Below are 24,276 nucleotides of genomic sequence, written 5' to 3'. Positions count from 1 at the left end.
AAGCATGGCCCTTTGGTCCAGTAGGCAGCACATCCTGTTGCAGGATGATGTAAAGGTCTGCAGCAGCCTGTCTGGAGAAGCACAGCCTCCTTTTGCACTGCTCTTCAGATAGATCCAAGAAACTCACTCTTGGCCTATACATCCTGTGTGTTGGGTATGGCCTCCTACGAGAAGCCCTCCCATCTGCTGTCTTCTAATAGGCCCAGCTGCTGCTCGTGATAGCTGCTGAGGCTGCTGCTGCTCCTCCTGCTCTATCGCTTCCTCCATCCAAATAAAACTGGTAATAATGGCAACCATGATGCTTCCTGAGGATAAGTAAGGTAAAAAATATCAGAAAAAAAGCGATCTGGAAGCTGGAAACTGCTTTGGCAATCCAAACAATGGCACACAAATCCTATTGTCCGATTACCTGCAGCTGAGTGCCCTTTAAATAGCACTTCCACTGTCTCCAAGAAACCAATCACGCGAGGTTTTGCTAGAGGGTTAGGTGCTGGGCAGATCACGTGATTTTGAATTAAAATGGTGTTGGGGATCCTAATAATGTCATAGAACCCTAATTTGCATGCATTAATGAAACCCCCGCCAGATTCCAGTGGACTCCTTGGCTGACTAAAAAATTGTGTGGTTAAAATGGCGTCCGGCAGGAACAGAGCGTTAAGTAATCTATGGCGCTTTTAGCAGCCTGCCCACCCACCCCATACCAGCCAGGCAGGGTGGGTTAAAATCTCCACTTATATAACATTTAACTAGACACAGTGGGACATCTTTCATAAGGTAACTAATTTCATAGCTTGGCAGAATGTTTTTCTTAAATGGTAATCAGCAAGGTATAAGCAATTTTTTTCCATTCTCTCTCGTCAACCATCCAGTGGTCCAGGCAACAAATGATAAAGATAGTGGCCATGGGGAAAAAAAATCAGCCAAGGTAAGGCAAACCACCAACAGCTTAAACCGAGTGAATGGGCAAAGTATGCATGCCAGAAGATGTTTTCTTGCACCCTTTTACACTTTGACTGCTGCCCCAAGCAAGGCACTCAAGGCCCTTTGAAGATATACACACTGCAGCAAAGCAGAAATTCCAGCTGCAATTTATTACAACCTTTTGCCATCTGAAAAGGGCTTCACACAAAAAAAATTCTTCTAACATATTCATGCATTCACACACTTCAGAATGGACACTTGAATATCACTTAATGTGCTCTTAACACTCTCAACCAATCAACACTACTTGTCTATTTGCAGGACAAACTAACACAAGACAGAAGAAATGCATGAGAGAGAAACTCTGCATCTACAAGCCCTTGAGTATCTCTTAAATCATGGAGAGTCAGAGTTGGGGAGGGTAAAGCCAGAAGCCTCCTCCAAACTGAAGACTATTAGGAACCCTATACTTCTCTTTTACTCACAGTCACCCAGGCACAGCAGCATGGTACATAGTATACTTCCACATGAGTAACATATCATGTTGTCAACATGATCACCTATGTTTTGCTTCTGTTGATGTAGGTATTCAAGAACCAGCCACAGTTTCCAGTACTACAAAAGAAGTGAGAACCATACAGCACCCTGCTTTACTTACTTCACCTGTCGCAAGTACCAGTACAACTACATTGAGGTTGGGTGAATTTAGGAGGTTGAAGAGAGAGCACTGGGTGAACCACAGAGTATAAGTGAAGAAGAACAAATGTAGGTGCAAGAACCTACTGACTGAAAGGATTTCCTGGCTGCACAGCCCAGGGATTTGGACCTCTTGGGGCCAACTTATAAAAGAAGATTGCGATTTGAGCACAATCATCTTATGGAGTAATTTGGGGCTGCCTAAAGAACCCTGGAAAGTGTGGAAGCAACTTTAGAGAAGAACACTAGCTGCATCTGTGCCATTGTGCAGGAAAGCTCATCAGAGCTGCAGCCCACCACGGAGTGTTGGAAAGCTACATGGGCATCTTCGGCTGAGCCTTCAGTGTCAAAGGTCCTAAGCGCATGTGGACAGGAGGGTTAGTGAAATGGGCAGTTCACTTGGGTTAAAGCCTGCCATATTATTCCTGTTGGCAAAGTTGTTTCTCCGACGACATCCTCTGCATTATTGACAATGTCATTCTCTGCCCTTGATGGCAGATGGACATCTTCCTCCACGATTAGGCCTCTTTAGATATCAAAATTATGCAGCATTCAGAAGACAATAATGATGTGGAAAACCCTGGCGGGCATGTACTGCAAGATGCCTCTGACCACTCCAGCCATCTGAATTGCTGCTTCAAGTCTGTTCTATTATAAGCCAAGTAGCTGCATAGGCCTCATATCTGCATTCAAATTTTGACCATAGCTCTCACAAGGGTGGCATAAGACTACAGAATGTAGCTTTATCTCCTAGAATCCATCCTTCAAGTCTGCTTCTTCTTTCAAATAAACGATAAAAAGTAAAAGAATGCTGCTTGGGAAGCGGACATTAACATAAATGATCCTGTGCTGCTGGTCACTGACTACCTGGACACTGATGTTCTGGAAGCCCTTGCAATTCATGAATGCCATGGCATTGTGTTTAGGGGCCCAATGGCCACTTTGGTGCGATCAATAACAGTCCAGACTTTGGGGAATTTTGCAACACAAAAAATTGCAGTGCCCTCTCATTCTGCTGTTGCTTATCCATAGGGAAACTGATAACTGTGTTTGTCCTGGTGTACAAAGCATCAACGATCTGTTTGATGCTTGTCTGCACGACAGTTTGACTGAAGTTGCAGATATTGGCTGTGGTAGCCCGGAACAAAATTCATGGCAGTTGTAACCTTCATTAACACTGGCAGTGCCATCCTTATGGTGGGAGTCATCTGCAAGTCAGCTTGCAACACGCGGCACAACTTGTCATTGCCTTCCTAGTGAACACAAACATGACAGTTGTATTTGGTTGTAGCAGGCAGCTCTGCCTGGGTCCTTAAATATGGCTACGTTAGGTAATGCTGGATGCAGGCAGACCATCTCTAGTGCAAGCAAGCCTCCTTGGCATCCCTGCTTTCATCATCTTCTTCTGCTTTCAAAAACCTGGAGCGAGGAGCACTCAATGCTATGCCCATATTTTAAACTGTTGCAAAAATTCAAATTCCAACAATTTACTTTTAAGATACAACAGCTGAAATGATCCTGCTAGTCAGAAAATCAGTCCCAAAACTCACTGTTGTTTTATGATGACCATGCTTTTTTTAAGATTCCAAATTTCTGTTGATCTTTTTCACAACTTCTTTCATTCATTCATTATTACTCTACTACTGGGAACCACTAAAATTAGCATCAGGACTGTATTTTCCAGAATAACCTCCATAGAGGTAAGTTTTCAAGACATCCCTTCACTCAACACAAGATTTATATGAAACATACGTCACAGTGATGTCAGACCAATAGGATGGTAATATTCTGTACTCAGTTTTTCAAAATTCACTAAAAATTTAGCCTGTAGCATTATTTCTATGCTAAATTAATTTTGATGACGAGTCAATTTCCCATGGCATAGCACAGAGTCAAGACCAAGTTTTTTCTTCAGGTGAAGCGGGTTAGAGAGCAGGAGATAGTTGGACTAGGGTAGGTAAATGACATTCAGTCCCCATTTTAAAATCAAACATTCTATTCCTAGACTTATATATTTCCATTATAAATTCTTATGCCCACGTTCATAATGGAAACTGTCCCTGTAAATTTGTCATGCCGTAAATACACCCTCCCACTACTGGTGGTAATGCAGCATCTCCGTCGGCCAGAGTGTGCAATTATAATGTGTTAAGTTTAAAAGGACAGTTTCCACTATAAATGTAGACATAGAAATTTATAATGGAAAAAGTTGATAAGAAATGTTTGCAGATGTAAGATTCTTAATATACTTTAGATCCACATAATTTGGAAGATAAAACAAAAATATCCAGTGCACATAGGGTTGAAATTGTTTGAAAATCGTTTAACTGCCCAAACCATGTATTCAGGCCCAATGTAAGGGATGCAGGGTAAAAAAGAATCAGAAGGAACAAAGCACAGAGTTTTCTTTCACTAATGAAGAGTCCTGAACTTGGGTTTCACCCTTCTGAAAAATAAAACTGTTCCTTTTATGAAGCATGTATTTATTAGGAATAGACATTTAATGCAACTTGAAGTTCAGTATTAAATTTGAGTTGGCAGCCTATTTTGTGTAATATTACAATTTAATTGGGAAAAAAAGTCACAAAACAAGCCTCAAACTTACAAAAAGTACCTAGGATTTTTGTAATGAATTAAAACATAATAGCAGCTAAGTTTAAATAAAATCTAAAGCAAGAGGCTTTCCAACCCTTCAACTTCAGGTTGGTGATCTTTCTCTCTCTTGCTATTCTTAGAAACATAGGAACAAGAGTAATCCATCCAGCTGCTCGAGCCGATTCCTCCATTCTATTAGATCATGACTGATCTGAACACCAGCTCCATTTACCCACCTTTTCTCCATATCCCTTGATACTCTTACATAATAAAAATCTATCGAATTCCATCTTGAAAATTTCAATTGACCCAGCATTTGGGGGAAGAGATTTGCAAATTTCTACTGCCTTTTGTGAGAAAAAATGCTTCCTGATTTAACTCCAAATAGGCCTAGATCTAATTTTAAGATTTTGTCCCCTTGTTATGATTCCTCCACTAGGGGAAATTCCTTCTCCCCTAAAGAAAATATATTTAAGTACTATAAATGATAGCCTGTGAATATGGAGAAGCTATCAGGGGATTCACATAAACTCTATATTAGTAGAGCCCTCAACTACACCCTGACTGGCCGAGCTTTTTTTTGTTCTTGTTGAGCTGTTAGATGTAGAACTGTGGAGCAGCAGTTAAGTTTTGGATGGGAGAATGGAAAGAATGGATAATCTGGCAAAACCTTATACCTTCCTGCAAAACTGAATCTCAAGTCTAACCATCGCAGTGTATAATTAATAAAAGCCACAACAGTACTCTATAGGCCACAACAGCCTAGTAAACTAAACAACAAAGATTTCTGTTTGAGAAGACAGCGGTTAAGGAACTTGAAAAGGTGGTACGAGGGGGAAATACAAAGACCAAGCACAAAATACCATTATCTGTAGCTCAATGACAAGGAACTTACCTTGTCCAGTCTATTGTACATGTTAAAATGATAGCAACACGTATTCAGTTTTACTATGTTGCCAGACTCATAACAAAAGGGAACAGATGCCTATCTAGGGGCTCCTGCCACTGGGGAGAAAATGCTGTGAATTATTGTTTGGATCTGTTAAATGAAGCACTCAGCTATGGGAAGAGATCTGGCAGTTGGCTAATGCAACTGCATGCATTCCTAACACCAGCCAATCAGAGCTGCATTCTGACTGTTGTGCAATAATCAGCAACCTAGGACATTGTGCTCTCCAGGCAAAGGAAGCTATGGATTTCTTATATGTTCCTGAAACAATTCGGGTGACAAACAGTGGTGGAATCCACTCATTTCAACTACACAGGAGCAACAAAAAAAAGCCAGTCCAGCCCAATAGTTGCCTCCTTACTGAGAACATTTGACTAGTTCTTCCTATTCAACAAAAACGTTACATGTCTTCATCCAGCAATCTTTTTGCTAGGATTTTTTTAATTTTCAATAACCATTTTAAGTAACATTGGCACTTGATTTCTTAATAGGCCTATATGTGCTATGCTGCAACAGCCCACTCTCTTTGTAAGAATTAAAGAAATCCACACTGTTTCTAAACAAAAACAGCATGGTACAAGTCCAGCAAGATCAGCTACCTTACTACCAAATTTGCAGAGAACCTGATTAGCTGTATAAACAATATCAGGTTATCAAAACTAGTTACCATATACAAATTCACAACTACCACACATGTTGATAATATTAATGAGCCTCCATTACAACAGCCTCATTGAAAAATCCTGAAGTTTAATGGTGCAGATATAATGCACATCTGTTTTTTTCAGAAATGCTAGAATCACAACATAATTGTAGCCAAATGTCAAAATGTGGCATTGTACAGAGTGGGTTAATTATGCACTAATGGTTAGGGTTAATTATGCACGAACGGTTAATGTGTACTAATGCCGGGGACTAAATTCTTTTCCACCCAGCGTTAGTACTACCAAGTTAAAGACAAGCACCGGGAATTTCCTTGGGTAATTTTCCATTCCACTGCTGTAACTTTGGTAAATGAGGTTTCCGCCCAAATTATGGCGGCAGAGCAAGAGAAGCTTGGAGGAAACTCACCCCAAAAGAGAATATCTGTTTATTCTGCACCAACAAGAGAACAACAACAATAACTTACATTTGCAGAGCGCCTTTAACATAGTAAAACGTCCGAATGCGCTTCACAGGAATGTTATCAAAAAAAATTGGACACCAAGCCGCATAAGGAGATATTAGGACAGGTGACCAAAAGCTTGGTCAAAAAGGTAGGTTTTAAGGAGTGTCTTAAGGGAGGAGAGAGAGGTAGAGAGGCAGAGAGGTTTAGGGAAAGAATTCCAGAACTTGGGGCCGAGGCAGCAGAAGGCATGGCCGCAAATGGTAGAGCGAAGAAAATCAGGGATGCGCAAGAGGCCAGAATTGGAGGAGCACAAAGATCTCAGAGAGTTGTAGGGCTAGAGGAAATTACAAAGATAGAGAGGGGTGGGGTCATGGAAGGATTTGAAAACAAGGATGAGAATTTTAAAACCGAGGCATTGGCAGACTGGGAGACAATGTACACCAGCGAGCATGGGGGTGATGGGTGAACGGGATTTGGTGTGAGTTATGATATGGGCAGCAGAGTTTTGGATGAGCTCAAGTTTACGGAGGGTGCAAGGTGGGAGGGCAGCCAGGAGAGCATTAGAATAGTCGAGTCTAGAGGTAACAAAGGCATGGAAAAGGATTTCAGCAGGAGAAGTCAGTAAGGTTTCCTTTATTTGCTGTTTATAGCAAAACCATAAACATGTATATAAAGAATGTTGATGATTTCACTACAAATAGTAAAGCATAGAGGAAATGCACCCCCATTAACCTGACCTCAGATAAATATCCAGTATTGCACCACTATGAATCTCTTCAAATTGAGATTGCCAACTTAATATCAATCTGTTGCTACTTGTTACTGAGGATGTATGGCACCAGAAAAGGATTTTGAGACAACCCAAACTCTTTTCACATAGAACCCTTACAACCAACAGAGCGTGAAGAGACTTTCATTCCATCAGCTTGAGTAGATCTCAATCAGGTTTCAGGAAGTGAACAGTCAGTGGGCTAACTCACTTCACCAGTCAGATTCTACTCCAGTTTTCTGATTAACTCTAAACTATGTTTAAATAACAAATACAAATCTGACATTCATTAAAGTTTTACTCTGGATGAGCACGGCTCTGAGTAATTTCAAATGTAATATTGGCATCATTATAGTGTCTGTGTATATAACACATTTCCTCTTAGTTGCTTGTGTATTTATGCCAATATGAATATCTGTGCTAAACAATCATTAATTGAATAATGAATATAATACATAGAATGTTTCGGTCCTTATGAAAGAAAAATCTCCAATTATTCTTAAATAGAGATTCATCAGATTACACACCTATATAAACTTTCACAGCACAACAGTTAGAAATATATCATTTCAAACAGAAGCATTTTGAACTAAATTTCAAGCTTGATACCAGTATAAGATGTCATACAATATGTGAACAAAACTAGCATGGAAAGTTATAATATAAACTATCTCATGGCCTCAAGCCACTCCAAAAGGATGGCTATTTCACAGCAGCTTGTTCCATTCCCTCTATTGCACAGATTCTAATATTCCTATTGTATAAATGAGACATGAACAAAACTGGGATGCTCACTGCAGAATTTGAGGTTGATGAAAAAATATTAGTGACTCAGCACTGCAAGGTTACACTAGGCAATTTTAAAGAAAAATGTCAGTGCAATTTAGTGCATAAACACAGGTTTATCTGGATAGATTTGACCGCTGCTGCACTGACATGAAAATAGGGATGAGGAAGAATGTATCAAAAATACACGCTACTCTGTTCCAGTGTGTTCTTGTTGCCAGTGTAAATAAGGCTTTTAAAATATTGACTTCTTTCTGGCATCCTTATGTACAGAAAGTATATAAATCAATTAGCAACTAGCTTTGAACATTATGACACTTGCTGAAGTTTAAAATAAAACAGAAAAAACGGGATGTCCTAAAGATGGTTACACTCTGTTCAAAAAGTGCCAAAAAATTGTGAATTCTACAAATACAATTTTTCAGCTATGAGTCAAAAAACATAGTTCTCTATACAACATAATTTTATGTACCTCCACAGAATTTACAATTAGGAAGCTTACATGAAAAGACTGTTCACTGAAAACCAATAAATTGAGAACACAGTAACATGACACTTGTAACCGACTACATATCAATAAGTCTATTTCACTTAATTAACCCAAGGGTAATTAGATAATTTATGTAGTAAAGAGCAGTTAATGATATCTACGCAGAATACCTTATGTTGGGCCTGCTCAAGTAACTTGCAGTCAACATCTAGTTCATTCTGTTCTTGCTGAGCTGTCCTGCAATGAGTTTCAGTCTCCCTGTTTTGCTGTTCTATTTGAAGATGGTAAATCCTATGTTCCTTTGCTTCAAGCTGAAAGGAATCCAGCAAATAATTAAATAAACACAGTAACCCAAGCAAATATATCAACATTACTAAGAATGTACTTTCATTAATGGAAGACCCTGATGCTGACTCTTGACCTCCTCTCCTGCATCGGAAAATATTATTCACAATGCACAAACTGAAACTCAATCAACATTCCTTCATTTCCCTTGTACTAACATATTTGTGCCTCCCACACAACTACTCATATTGTTACGTTGGTAATTATTACATCACAAATTGACAACAATTATTTAATATAATTATAAGTTGCAAAGATTAGCTTGCAGTTGTTTTGGATACTATACCTCAGTAAGGAGCCCATCTTTTTTCTGTTGCAGGAAAAGGATCTCATTCTGTTGTCTCTGTATCATGTCTTCTCTTTTCTGAAGCTGCAAGTTTACACACAAAGCTGAACCACAATGTCAACCAATTGGACGACAGTAAAACAACCTAGTTGATCAATACCTAAGGCAAAGGATGAACAGGACTCCATTTCTGCAGTAGGTGTTCAGACTGCTCTTTCATTAAAAGAAGCTCTTTCATATTGATTTTGGCTTAAGTAATGAGAAAGCTTATCCAAAAATCTTTAGCATTTCAGCTGAAGTTAAGAAAATCAATACAACCATTTCCCATTTGAACAGCACATGTGAATTTTATGTACCAGAGACAAGACAAAGCCAAAAATCAGATAAATCGATAAAGTTTGTCAATAAAACATAAAGCTAACAAATGCTATTTTAAGCAATTAAAGCAAGTTGTAAACCTTACCAAGATGATCAATTTCTACACATTGTTATTAACTGTATTTAAATTCCACTTTAAATATTTTAAGGTAAATTCTATGTTAGCCAAACGCTGACCCTTTACTATTTAGAACATAACTATCACAATACTGGCATTTTATAGGGCTGTCAATTAATCGCAGTTAACTTCTGCAATTAAGGGGTGAATGTTTCTGGAGATTAATTTTTTAACACATGTTAACTGCAGAAGTTATGTAGAGAGTACCTAGGTAGGAATAAGTTCTCCCTAACAACAGCCCAGAAGCTTTTGCCTGCTGAACTGTGACTTCCTCCTGCTGGTGGCGCTGTCAAATAAACACATGGGACACGATTTTAAAAGAAATCTGCAGGTGCGTTGGGGGCAAATAAAATCGTGTTTTTGAAGAGCAGCCAGAAATCCTGACTCCAACACGCCGAAGAATGCGCACAACCCAGAGCCATCTGGGTGCGCGCACCATTCCCGAACCCGGAAGTCCAGCCGGCAATTAAAGCGGCAATTAATTGGAGCGATATTTAAAGCAGCAATTCAACTAGTTAAAGTAGTTAAAAAATCCATAAATGCAATTAACTATGAAGGCAAGCGATTTCAACGCTGCCTCAACATGTCTCCCGTGCTGTGTGAAACAAGCATGGTAAAGTCAGCAGGTTGCAGCCGGCAGCCATTTGGACATTTAAATCCCTGTTTGACAGATGAGGATAAAAGGTCAGTTATTGCAGCAGGGCACTCAGTTCTCTGACAAACTTTTGGCTGAGAGGTCTTTGTGTTGAGACTGAAAATTCTTGGTTTTCACTCAGAATTGTTCTGTTTACACATATTTACCAACTTTTCGGACCCTCTCAAACTAACACCATCAGGATGGGGGGGTGGCTACATTCACCAGTTCATCCGAGAATAAGGAACATCACCATCCTCGTCATGCACAGCGTGCACTTCCGCCACTTGGAGCTCCAAAACACAGTGCTGCGCCACAGGCATCTGCACAAGAGCACAGAGGGGAACAACAGAGGGACCGACGTTGCAGGAGGCACTACCCTCGTTAGAGGGTCTACAGTCCGAGGCTCAGCTTCCTGGACCTCTCTGAGCAGCAGTGCATACAGAGGGTGAGAGTGAGTCACCAGGTGGTCGCAGACATCTGCAGCCTCCTTCATGCCGAGCTGCTCCCGGCTGGGCCTGGCAGCATCTCATTACCCGTCGCTCTTAAAGTGACCACTGCCCTCAACTTCTTCACCTCCAGATCATTCCAGAGTGCCACCGGTGACATCGCCAGGGTCTCTCAGTCATCTGCCCACAAGTGCATAAGGCAGATCACTGACGGATTGTTTCGCAGGGCCCTGCCAGATGTCAACTTCCCCATGAACAATCTCAGCCAGATGGAGAGGGCAGTGGGATTCAATTCTGTGGCTGGCTTCCCACGTGTACAGAGTGCAATCGATTGCACGCATATAGCAATCCGAGCACCTCCACGCAAGCCAGGACTGTTCATCAACAGAAAGGGGTATCACTCCATCAACGCTCAGCTTGTTTGTGACCACCGCAAGAGATTCCTTCACGTGTGCACCAGATTCCCTAGCAGCTGCCATGATTCCTTCATTCTGAGGGAATCCAACATCCCGGACCTCGTCCACACACCAAACAGCCTTAAGGGCTGGCTCCCCGGGGACAAGGGATACCCCCTCCACACGTGGCTGATGACACCTCTGAGGAACCCCATCAGCGAGCAACAGCATCGATACAACGACAGCCACATCACCACCAGGTCGATAATTGAACATGCAATTGGACTGCTGAAGATGCGATTTTGGTGCCTCGATCGTTCTGAAGGAGCGCTTCAATACACACCAGCGAGAGTGAGAGTCCTGCACAACATGGCGCAACAGAGAGGGGTACCAGTTGATGAGGCCCCATGCCCTCATCCAGCATCCACATCTGCAATGAACATTCAGGAGGAGCAGCAGGAGCAACAGCAGGAGGAGGAGGAGGAGAAGGAGGAGGAAGTCAAACCCATGGGCAGTGCAGCGGCTCACCTTGCTGCTCGTGAGGCCAGGGAGTCACTCATACGTGAACGGTTCTTATAAGATCACAAAGTGAGAATAGTCCAGTCCTCAAAGCACTTGGAAGGAGCAGCGCCAACACCAGCACCCGTCCCCCCACAAAAAACAATCCTGCGACTACACATACATCCACTATAAAGTCACCACTAGGTGGCTTCAAGTCTCTCCTTACATGATGATGCACATGAAAGGGCTCTATCACAAAAGGCAGTCAAGAATGGGCATGATGTGGCAGTAGTGGTGAGAATGATAACATTTAATGTGACTTTAACAAAAACCAAATATAAATGAAAAACATGACGGTCTGTCAAACACTCTTGTGCATAACCTTCGTGATCACAAAACCTTATCCTTTCTCCTCCTACTACTTCTACGTGGTGCATCCCCTGCAGCAGAGGTAGTGCCTGGTTGCTCATGTCCATGGCCTTTGGGTTTTGGAGCCTCTAAAAACTGCTCCACATGCACCTGTGCAGGGGCAGACTTGGCCACCTGGAGAGGAGGCAGCATTGCGGGTACTGGTTGAGAGGGGGACAACGGGTGAGACGTGGGAGCACTTTGAGTCACGTCCCCACTTCCACGTCCCCTTTCGCCATCATCCCTCCTAGGCCCATATCACTCCCACAACCCTGCTGGAGAACAGTTTGGAGGACATGTGCGATGCCTTGGAAGCCCAGTTGTAAAGTTTCTGTCTGCCTGTTTACAGCACTAGAATGTTGTTCACCGAGTCCGAACGGCCGTTGTCAGGGCCTGAATGGACTCATTTGTGAGCCGTGCTTGAAGCTCAATTGACGCTAGCCTTCTCTCCATCGCAGACATTCCCGCACTTATCTATGACAGTATCTCAGACATTTCCGCAGTTACCTACGACACTATCTCAGACAGTTCCTCACATCCCTGTGATAGTACCTCAGAGATTCCCTCCCGTACCTGAGCCACCATTCCACTAATGCAGGAGTTGGACTCCTCCATCCTCTGCGCTATTGTGGAGAATGCGCATGGCACCTGTTCCAGTACCTCGCAAATGTGCTGCTGTCCCTCGATCATTCTCCTTTTAAAGGATGGCCCCCGGGTTTCAGCACCTGCGTCCAGCTGAGCAGAGCTTGGAGAGGAGTGCGCCCACCGACACGGGCTCTCCGCAGCAGCCCCTGCCACCGATGTCTGCTCATGCACACTTGTGTGTGGTGGCTCACCAGTTGCCAACCCAACTAACAGAGTACTAAGTCCCACCGAGGTGTGAGTATCTGCGCTGGTGGATGGCTCACTAAGATATGACAGTGCACCCTCAGAGGCCGGGAGCTCCTCTGAGGAATCGCCCACTGCGGTCGTTGAAGGGCCTGTAAGAGAACAGAAGGCAATATTAAGCATCATCACAGATGTGTCACGTTACGATGAGCATACTGAAGTGTTCAACATGTGAATCATTGTTAACATCAATTCATGTTGCGTGTGATGAATGTTAAAGTTGTTTCACCAGACCTTTGTGGGACGTCAGTATCTGCGTCCCCGACGGACAGGCACTCGAGGGTGCGGCTGATCTCCAGGGCCTTCTTCTCTGCCTCTGTGAGGACCACTATTTATTGTGGCCCCCCCTCCAGTCCACGCCCTCTCGTGTGCATTTTGCACTCTCTTCTCCTAGAAGGGGAGAAAGTACAGATGCGTGAGTGAGTAATGGTGAAGTGGTCAGCCGATGAATGCATTGCTTTGGGTGAGGCTGACCATGAAAGAGGTGCATCAGAGTGTGAGTATCAGACAGAGACATCACATTGGATCAGGATTGGGGTGGGTGGTAGTGGTGGGGTCACAAATTGGGAGGTGAGGAAGTGCTCAGGAAGTGCAGGTAAGTTGAGGATGAGCCTTAAGTGGGTGTGAGGAGTGATGTGATGGAGTAGTCTTGGCAGAACAGAATGAGTTTGAGGGGTGTGCGGGTGGTGATGTGCAACACAGAATGCAGGAGAATCAATAAGTGCTGACCTAGGTAGGTCATTGAAACGCTTCCTGCACTGGACCCAAGTGCGGAATACGTTGCTCTTGCGCGTGACCTCCTCTGCCACCTCAAGCCAGACCTTCATGGTGGCAGAGGCAGGACACTTCCTCCTGTCGGCTGGGTAAAATAGTTCCCTCCTCCTCCTCACCCCAGCCAGCAGCACCTCAAGTGAGGCATCGCTGAATCTTGGAGCAGCCTTGCCCCTGTGCTGCTCCCATTGTGTCTTCTTGCTCCTTGCTTCAGCAAAATCCATTGGAGCAGTGACCCTTTAAATCTAGACACCGCAGCTGACAGCCTGTCATGCGGGTGCGCAGTCTGCCTGCCGTGCAGCTTTCGGACTGCACACCCTGAAACAAGATTAACGGCCACCAATTAAGTTGCGATTGCATGGGGAACGGTAAGTTTTTATTATTCATGTTTGCTGCATGCCCACTGACCACCCCCCCCCACCCCGCTGCCATCCCGCCACCTTTTAAAATTGTGCCCATGCTCTTTTCTCTGCTTGGAGAGAACCCCCTTGGCGCGTGGTGCCCAATTCTTGATCGTAATAATGAACAAAAACACAATACTTAGGAACCCCACATGGGAAAATTGCTTGTTGTAGAATATTGGAGCATAACCCGGAAGAAGTGTTATCTGCTGAACTTTAATACAGTGAACATATTCCCAGAGTGGCTCAAGTCTATGGTGTGCAGGTTACACAGCTTCTGAATGTGAAGATTAAGGTTTAACTTAAAAGTTTTTTTTAACTTGCTGATTTGTGATTTAACTAGTAGCAAGCAGCAGGGGTTTAGCTGCCCATTTCATATAGTGGCTCAGTTCAGTGTGCTGAACCGAGGCTGTGCTACCATTTAATGAGGCTTGGTTTTTAGTTTTCATTATTAAAAAGTGATCTTTTTTCCATTACTTTCTTCATTTACTAACAGTTTGTCGTAACACTGCATGAATTTAAAGGGATTCTCTGCCGAATTTTAAAAATGTGTATAAAATAAACATGAAAGAGACGGATGCAGTAATTATATCAATTAAAAGTGATTAAAACAAAGATTAACAGCTTAAAATTTTTAATCATGAGATTAATCATGATTAATTTTTTTTAATATTTGACAGCCCCAGTAATTTAACATTGTTTGACCCTATTATAGATAAACACTGCAATTATATCAAATTTTTTGTTTATCTTAAGATCGTTTGACATTATTTATTTCTAGCTAATCCTACAAGGCTAATGCGTGACATTCACTCACACAATATAATCTTTCCCACACCCCTAACAGTAGTAATTTTTCTCTACAAAGACAAACAACATTAAAAGTTTGCTTCTGAGAGCAAAGTTTTCAGGATTATTTCTTGAGATTCACCAAATTACCTCAAGAGCCCAAATAAAATTCTAGTTACAGAAGGAAAATTAGTTACTGCATAGGGTATTCTTTTTTCTAATGAGCATAGAACCATTGTTTACAGCACAAAAGGAGGCCATTCAACACATCATGTCTGGGCCCCCTCTTTGCTAGAACAATCCAAACTAATCCCACTGCTCCACTGTCTCCCCTTTGCCGTGCATCACCTTCTGCTTCAAATATTTTCCCTTAAAACATGCAACAGTCTCTGCCTTAACCACTCTTTTTAGCAAAGCAATCCATGCTCCAACAACCCTCTATGTGAAGAAATTGCTCCTAACTTCTCTCCTCATTCTGAATGATAATTGTAAATTGATGAGCACTCATCACTAACTCTCCAAGCGTCTATTCACACTATCAAAATCCTTCATGATTAAAAAAAATCGATTAAATCTCCTCTTAGACTTCTTTGCTCCAGCAGAAACTTTGCTCCAGCAGAAATAATCCCAGTATCTCATGTTGCTCCACATACGACAGTTGCCCATCCCTGGCATCAACCCAGTGAATCTACGCTTGACATCAAGGCAGTATTCGATTGAATATTGCACCAAGGAGCTTAGGTAAAATTGAAGTAAATGGGTGGTAATAGGAAATCCCTCCAGTGGCTGGAATCATACATGACACAAAGGAAGAGGCCATTCATCACAGCCCCAACGACATCACTGCAAGAGTTCCTCAGGGAAGGGTCTTCAACCCAACCATCTTCAGCTGCTTCATCGATCATATTCCCTCAATAATGTTAATTGTAGGGCTGTTTGTTGATAACTCCACAGTTTACACCTCCATTCACAACTCCTCCAATAAGCAGCTCAAAATTGGGCATCAAAGAAGCGCTGTGGGCCATCAGCAGCAGCAGCAGAATTGTATTCCAGCACAATCTGTAACTTCATGGCCCGACATATTCCCCACTCCACCATTACCAACAAGCCAGGGGATCAACCATGGTTCAATGAGGAGTGTAGAAGAGCATGCCAGGAGCAGCACCAGGCGTACCTAAAAATGAGGTGCCAACCTGGTGAAGCTACAACACAGGACTACATGCATGCTAAACAGCAGAAGCAACATGTTATAGACAGAGCTAAGCGATTCCACAACCAACGGATCAGATCAAAGCTCTGCAGTCCTGCCACATCCAGTTGAGAATGGTGATGGACAAGTAAATAACTAACAGGAGGAGGAAGCTCAGTAAACATCCCCATCGTCAATGATGGCAGAATCCAGCACATGAGTACAAAAGACAAGGCTGAAGCGTTTGCAACCATCTTCAGCCAGAAGTGCCGAGTGGATGATCCATCTTGGCCTCCTCCCGATATCCCCACCATCACAGAAGCCAGTCTTCAGCCAATTCAATTCACTCCATGTGATATCAAGAAACGGCTGAGTGCACTGGATACAGCAAAGGCAATGGGCCCCGACAGCATCCCGGCTGTAGTGCTGAAGACTTGTGCTCCAGAACTAGCTGCGCCTCTAGCCAAGCTGTTCCAGTACAGCTACAACACTGGCATCCACCCGACAATGTGGAAAATTGCCCAGGTATGTCCTGTCCACAAAAAGCAGGACAAATCCAATCCGGCCAATTACCGCCCCATCAGCCCACTCTCAATCATCAGCAAAGTGATGGAAGGTGTCGTCGACAGTGCTATCAAGCAGCACATACTCACCAATAACCTGCACACCGATGCTCAGTTTGGATTCCGGCAGGACTATTCGGCTCCAGACCTCATTAATGCCTTGGTCCAAACATGGACAAAAGAGCTGAATTCCAGAGGTGAGGTGAGAGTGACTGCCCTTGACATCAAGGCAGCATTTGACCGAGTGTGGCACCAAGGAGCCCTAGTAAAATTGAAGTCAATGGGAATCAGGGGGAAAACTCTCCAGTGGCTGGAGTCATACCTAGCACAAAGGAAGATGGTAGTGGTTGTTGGAGGCCAATCATCTCAGCCCCAGGACATTGCTGCAGGAGTTCCTCAGGGCAGTGTCCTAAGCCCAACCATCTTCAGCTGCTTCATCAATGACCTTCCATCCATCATAAGGTCAGAAATGGGGATGTTCGCTGGTGATTGCACAGTGTTCAGTTGCATTCGCAACCCCTCAAATAATGAAGCAGTCCTTGCCCACATGCAGCAAGACTTGGACAACATCCAGGCTTGGGCTGATAAGTGGCAAGTAATATTCGTGCCAGACAAGTGCCAGGCAATGACCATCTAAAACAACAGAGAGTCTAACCCCCTCCCCATGACATTCAACAGCATTACCATCGACGAATTCCCCACCATCAACATCCTGGGGGACACCGTTGACCAGAAACTTAACTGGACCAGCCACATAAATACTGTGGCTACAACAGCAGGTCAGAGGCCGGGTATTCTGTGGCGAGTGACTCACCTCCTGACTCCCCAAAGCTTTTCCACCATCTACTAGGCACAAGTCAGGAGTGTGACGGAATACTCTCCACTTGCCTGGATGAGTGCAGCTCCAACAACACTCAAGAAGCTCGACACCATCCAGGACAAAGCAGCCCGCTTGATTGGCACCCCATCCACCACCCTAAACATTCACTCTCTTCACCAACGGCGCACTGTGGCTGCAGTGTGTACCATCCACAGGATGCACTGCAGCAACTCGCCAAGGCTTCTTCGACAGCACTTCCCAAACCCGCGACCTCTACCACCTAAAAGGACAAGGGCAGCAGGCACATGGGAACAACACTATCTGCATGTTCCCCTCCAAGTCACACACCATCCCGACTTGGAAATATATCGCTGTTCCTTCATCATCGCTGGGTCAAAATCCTGGAACTCCCTTCCTAACAGTGCTGTAGGAGAACCTTCACCACACGGACTGCAGCAGTTCAAGAAGGCAGCTCACCACCACCTTCTCAAGGGCAATTAGGGATGGGCAATAAATGCTGGCCTTGCCAGCGGCGCCCACATCCCATGAATGAATTTTAAAAATAAATAAATAAATAAATCAGCTCATGCCAGCCTGCAGCAGAACTTGGATAACAGCATTCACAGGTAACATTCGCACCACATAAGTCCCAGTTAATGACTCTTGAACAAGAGAAAGCTCAGCCATCTCACACTGTCCTTCAATGGCGCCATTAAAGAAAGAAAGGTTTGTCTTTATATTGCACCTTGCACGACCTCAGGACGTCCCAAAATGCTTTAAAAAAAGTACTCAATTGGCTGTAAAGAAGTGCAGTCACTGTTTTAATGTAGGAAATGCGGCAGCCAAATTACACACATCAAGGACCCACATACAGCAATGTGATAATGACCAGATAATCTGGGGGTTTTTTTTGATGTTGGCTGAGGGATAAATATTGGCCAGAACGCCGGGTGTTGGAGGTATCGCCGTATGACCAACCTCAGACCCACCCTCATGTATATAGCATCCCTGGTGATTTTTTTGGTTTTGAGCCTGTCTGGGGTTATCCATGCAAGCGATATCTAAGTCATTAAGTTTAGTTGTGAAACCTCCTACGAATGCTACCAATATTGTTTAGAGGGCATCGCAACAAAGTGTTTCCATGAGTCGATCATTAAACTACAGCACTGCAACAAAATCTAGCCATTTGTAAACAATCTGGGAGCTGAAGGTAAAAGGCAGGGAACTTTGTACTGATAATTGAGGCACTGAAACAAAACTTAAGACACATGTGGTGACACCGCTGAATGACAATGTGAAAGTAGTCATCCTCTGGATCTATTGCAAGTCCCCTGGACAAACTGCCTGAATGACTTGACATTATGTTAACCTCTTGAACCAGTCCTTGCAAAGGAACTTGTTCATTATTCAAAAATTGAAAAAATGATGGTAACCTCCCAACCTTTTGGGGAATACATAAAATTGTAAGTAAAACCTGTCCCTTTGCTGATCCAGAAACACCTGTGTAGATATAACAGAGAATATATGCAGTAACCAAAGTTCCCTCAGGTGATTGGACTGGACCAAAAATGCAGGGGGTCAGTTTGAAACCATAATGAGTAACCCCCACTGATTGTCTCCCCCACCCAAGCATGTTGTTAATTGTAGCCATGTGATTTATATCAATTAGTGTTAATTGTATTCAGGTGGTGCGTATCAATTGGGAACGCCCTTGTATCCATTGAAAAGAGAACTGATCAAGGGTGTTGATCTTTGTGAGTAAAGGCTTGGAAGCAACTGAAGATCAGGCTCTAGTATTCTATCCTTCACCACCTGGCTATCCAGTCTATTACACAATGTGCCCTGATTTTCTCCCACATGGATGAGATATTTCAAGCAGCCACACACCCAGGTGCTTTGTTGGTTGGGCAAGGTGGGATCACTACTGAGCAGGTGAAGCTGGAGCTGTACCTGGTGCCACAGGGTGTCTGAGCTGAAGTCTAGGTCCTGGCCTAGGAAAGTCTCATGGTTGCGAGTCCTGGTATTGCATGTCATGGACAGGCTTTGATCATGGCTGTACACAAAGGTAAAGTCCCACGTTTAAAACTAATGTTGGTAGTGGCCATCGTAAAAGATTTGGAAGAATTTGACGAGATGAAAAGAAGAAGAATTTGCAAAGAAATTTGACAACAATCCTGAAAAGATACAGCAAAAAGTCTAAGTATTGAAGCATCTACAGGAAACTTGAAAATAAATTATTAGTCAGAGAAATTGGTACTGTAACAATTCTTTTTCCGAATAGAAGTACAATGTTGCCCTAAGCTAAGAAAAATGAACTGATGTTCCAGGGTGGGTAGGCCTTATATACTGCAGAGGAGCAGGGGATGGTACCAATTTAACATCACTGAATGTCTTAAAAAGAAGTTGTTCCTTACATAATTTTTTCCCAGTGCAATGCAGCTTTTTCCAGACCACTTTAGTGGTGCATGGAGTATGCAATATGCAGGACACCTGCCCAACCAACAAAGCACCTGGGTGTGTGGTTGCTTGAAATATCTCATCCATGTGGGAGAAGATCAGGGCACATTGTGTAATAGACTGGATAGCCAGGTGGTGAAGGATAGAATACTAGAGCCTGATCTTTAGTTGCTTCCAAGCTTGTATTTGTCTATTTGTATAATATTTTACTTGTCTGCTATTAGCTTAGGTTGATACCCTTAATTTAACTGATGTCCAAAGTTGAACTAAAATTCTTATATGTACAATAATACTGTATATCTATATCTTAAAAAGAGAAAAAGTCAGTGACTTAATGCTACCTGCTTCTGTCCTGCACCTGAAACTGACACTTTGCAATTAACAAAATTCTATGGCCAAACAGCAAGAATCAAACCATGATCCTTCACAGCCTCTCTGTATTTAACAATTAGATTTTGTGGGCTTAAACATTTAAAAAATAAAAAAAGGCCTGTCTGACCAGTAATTGATCAGAGTGCTGATTTTAAGAATGCAGACAATTACACCTTGTATGATTAAAGAAACACACACCTATTCTTCAGCAGCACAACAATACATTGTACATTACATGATATAGTCTTCATATCCTTATAAAACATCACCCTAAGACTTACCAATGCCACAAGAGATCTGCCAGTAATATTATAAATACTGTGAGATAAAAATTAAGCCTTTTACTTTAGTTTTAGGTTGGTAGAGGTTCCTTTAATTTAGTCACAGTACACAAGGAGGTGAAATTCGTCTCAGGTAGTAGCGCACAATGGGAGTTAGCAAATTGGCAGCCCGTGTTACACATGGAAAAGAAAATCACGTGCAGCGTAAAACGGACTGCCGATTCGCTATCGACCATAAAACGAATTTTACCCCCAAGGAGTTTAAAAACCAGTTACATTCAAAATCATGTGTCCAGCATAACTCAATACAAAAGTTGCAAATACTTACTTGTTTGTCTTCGGGGCTATAGGTTGGCAGGAAGAGCCAAACCAAATTCAAATAAAAACATACTGTATGATTTGCTCAGTTATGTGCAAGACTGACACATACTTTTGAATTTAAACGGAAGTTATTCAAATCCATAACCGTTGGGGGAATATTTACGAGTGTGGACTGTTCAAATTATTGAGTTGGTTTGGAACTTTCAAAGAGATAGGTCAGGCCAATTAGCAAAATTACATGAAGAATAACTGAGAATATAAAGGTTAACTATAAATAATAGTTTACCATAGAGATTGCAATCATTCATAATTTTCCTCTTGGAGTTATAGTATATCTACTGTAAATATATATGTATGAAATTACTTTCATTTAAACTTACTTGATCAGCCATTGTTCAATAAATTTGCTTCAATTCAATAGCCCCAAAAAATGTAAATGAAAGATCTTTGTGTCATCCTGGCTACATTACCAAAATTTACCTAGATATCAGGGCCAGTGCAGATATTCTGTAGGTCATGAGGAGTTGAAAATTTACCTCGGAATGTACTCTAAAATACTGAAGGCAAAGTATATGGAATCAGGTGGTCAGAAAATACCCAGAATCATAGCATGCACTGTACATAGTATGACTGCAAACACTTCCTAATATCACTTCACACTTTCTGTGTTGCACCCTAGCATCTCTCTTACACTCTGTCTTATACACACTCACACACAAATACATACATACACATATTATGCAAAATCCTTGCAGTTGTTTTTATATAAAAAAGAAAAAATGACAAATTAAATTCTTACTATATCTAATGATCAAAATCTATCAATAAAAACAGAAACTGAAGCAGATCATTAAAAAAAAACTTCTAAATCCTTCCAGCTGCAACAAATCAGAACTGAAATTTAAAAGTGGGAAAAATCTAGCAATCAGAAAAAATGGAGAAACTAAACCAAAATATTTTTTCAACTAGTCTGCTGATTACACATGGGTAATAAATACAATTCAGAACAAGTAAAACATAAATTATCCATAATTTATCCAACTTCTGTCAGAAAGTTGTCTATTTCAGTTTAGTTCACGAAGACCTAGGCCCCGATATTACCAGGGAGGCGGGATGGCAGCGCCCCCCGCCGGGGGGGGGCGGCGCGACTAAGCACGTGGGTAACCACCCAGTAAAATCTGTCCATTCCCCACGCGATCACGTGGTAAATTGAAGCCACTTAACGTGGCTTCTGGGTTTCCCGTCGGAAACCTGCGCAGCGGGCGGACTGCGCACCAGCATCACAGGCTGTCAGCTGGAGGAGCCCTATTTAAAGCGGCAGTCCTCCAATGACTGATCCTGCAGCCCAGGGGAAAGGCTGCCCCCAGGTTTAATGATGCCTCACTCCAGGTCTTATTGGATGGGGTGAGGAGGAGGAGGGAGATCTTCTACCTGGCGGACGGGAGGAAGTGGCCTGCCTCTGCCACCAAGAAGGCCTGGCTCGAGGTAGCAGAGGAGGTCACCAGCAGCAGCAACCTCTCCCGCACCTGGATCCAGTGCAGGAAGCGCTTCAATGACCTAACTAGGTCAGCCAAAGTGAGTACACTTACTCATTCTCCTACACTCCGTCTTCCACATCACCGCCCCCACCCCACATCTCCTTCTGCACTGCCAACACTACTCTATCACATCACTCCTCACACCCACTCAAACCTCATCCTCAACTTACCTGCACTTACTCACCTCCCCAGTACTCATCCCACCACTACCACTCAACCCAATCCTCATACAATGTCATGGCTCTGTCTCATACTCACCCTCTGATGCATCTCTTTAACGGTCAGCCTCACCCAAACCAATGCATTCAGCGGTTGGCCACGTCACCATCACTCACTCACGCCTCTCTACTTTCTCCCCTTATAGGAGAGAGCCCAGAACGCACAGGAGAGGGCAAAGACTGGAGGGGGGCCGCAACATCAGGTTGTCCTCACGGATGTGGAGCAGAAGGCTCTTGAAGTGAGCCGCACACTCGAGTGCCTGTCCGTCAGGTCGCCGAGACTGCCACCCGACAAACGGCTGGTGACAGAACACTTTAACATTCAGCACTCACAATAGCAATTGACGTTAACATGCCTTGCCATCTTCAGCACCTCAACATCTGTCATCATGCTTAAAACGGACTGCCGATTCGCTATCGACCATAAAACGAATTTCACCCCCAAGGAGTTTAAAAACCAGTTACATTCAAAATCATGTCTCCAGCATAACTCAATACAAAAGTTGCAAATACTTACTTGTTTGTCTTCGGGGCTATAGGTTGGCAGGAAGAGCCAAACCAAATTCAAATAAAAACATACTGTATGATTTGCTCAGTTATGTGCAAGACTGACACATACTTTTGAATTTAAACGGAAGTTATTCAAATCCATAACCGTTGGGGGAATATTTACGAGTGTGAACTGTTCAAATTATTGAGTTGGTTTGGAACTTTCAAAGAGATAGGTCAGGCCAATTAGCAAATCTGTTCTCTTATAGGACTTTCAGCAACCGTCATGACGGCGGAGGGCGTTTCCTCAGAGGACCTGCCGGCCTCCGAGGGGGCACCGTCACATCTGAGCGAGCCATCCACCAGCGCAGGTACACACACCTCGGTGGGTCCCCGTCCTCACTTAGTTGGGTCACACATGGTGAGTCACCACACACGTGAGCACGAGCAGACACTGGTGGCAGGGGCAGCTGTGGAGAGTCCGCCTTGATGGGAGCATTCTTCTCCAGGCTCTGCTCAGCTGGACACAGATGCTGAACCCTGGGGGCCATCCTTTAAAAGGAGAATGATCGAGGGGCAGCAGCACATTTGCGAGGTGCTGGAACAGGTGCCACGCGCACTCTCCACAATCGCCCAGTGGATGGAGGAGTCCAACTCCTGCATGCGTGGAATGGTGCAACAGGTAGAGGAGGGAATCTCTGAGATACTGTCACAGGGATGTGAGGGCATATCTGAGATAGTGTCGTGGGTAAGTGCGGGAATGTCTGCGATGGAGGGAAGGCTAGCCTCCATCGAGCTTCAAGCACGGCTCACCAATGAGTCCATCGAGGCCCTGACATCGGCCCTTCGGACTCAGGGTGAGCAACTTTCTGCCGCCTTAAACAGGCAGACAGATACACTAGTACTGGCCTTACAAGGCATCTCACATGTCCTCCAAACTGTCGTCCAGCAGGATGGTAGGAGTGATGTGGGCCTGGCCAAGGAGAGGGATGATGGCGAAAGGGAACATGGAAGTGGGGATGCCACTCAAAGCGCTCCCACGTCTCACCCGTTGCCCCCCTCTCAACCAGTGCCCGCAATGCTGCCTCCTCTCCAGGCGGTCGAGTCTGCCCCTGCACAGGTGCAGGTGGAGCAGTCTTTGGAGAGGCCCTCACGGGCACCGAAACCCAGAGGGCGTAGGCCCAAAGCATCTAATCGGTCAGGGCATGAACAAGAGCAACCTGCCACTACCTCTGCTGCAGCCACAGGGGAAGCACCACGTAGGAGTAGTCGTAAGTGTAAGGCAAAGGTTTTGTGAGCACAAAGGGGATGCACAAGGGTGTTTGACGGTTTGTCATGTTTTTTATTTATA

At 43.6% G+C, this 24,276-nt stretch overlaps 1 protein-coding gene across 1 annotated transcript in view; it reads right to left on the bottom strand.

The window, feature by feature from the left end:
• The window catches only part of LOC137308418 (early endosome antigen 1-like), a 498,139-nt gene that overhangs the window by 368,621 nt on the left and 105,242 nt on the right, over positions 1-24,276 (bottom strand). The window contains exons 6-7 of the mRNA XM_067977151.1: positions 8,946-9,029; positions 8,485-8,625 (exon numbers count right to left, since the gene is read on the bottom strand). Coding sequence (XP_067833252.1) covers positions 8,485-8,625; positions 8,946-9,029 — 225 coding nt within the window. The remainder of the gene's footprint in view (positions 1-8,484; positions 8,626-8,945; positions 9,030-24,276) is intronic.

The sequence above is a fragment of the Heptranchias perlo genome, chromosome 3 (genome assembly GCF_035084215.1).
Source record: "Heptranchias perlo isolate sHepPer1 chromosome 3, sHepPer1.hap1, whole genome shotgun sequence".
NCBI lineage: Eukaryota > Metazoa > Chordata > Chondrichthyes > Hexanchiformes > Hexanchidae > Heptranchias > Heptranchias perlo.
The sequence above is the reverse complement of the archived record's forward strand: the minus strand, read 5'-3'. Positions and strand labels throughout refer to the sequence as shown.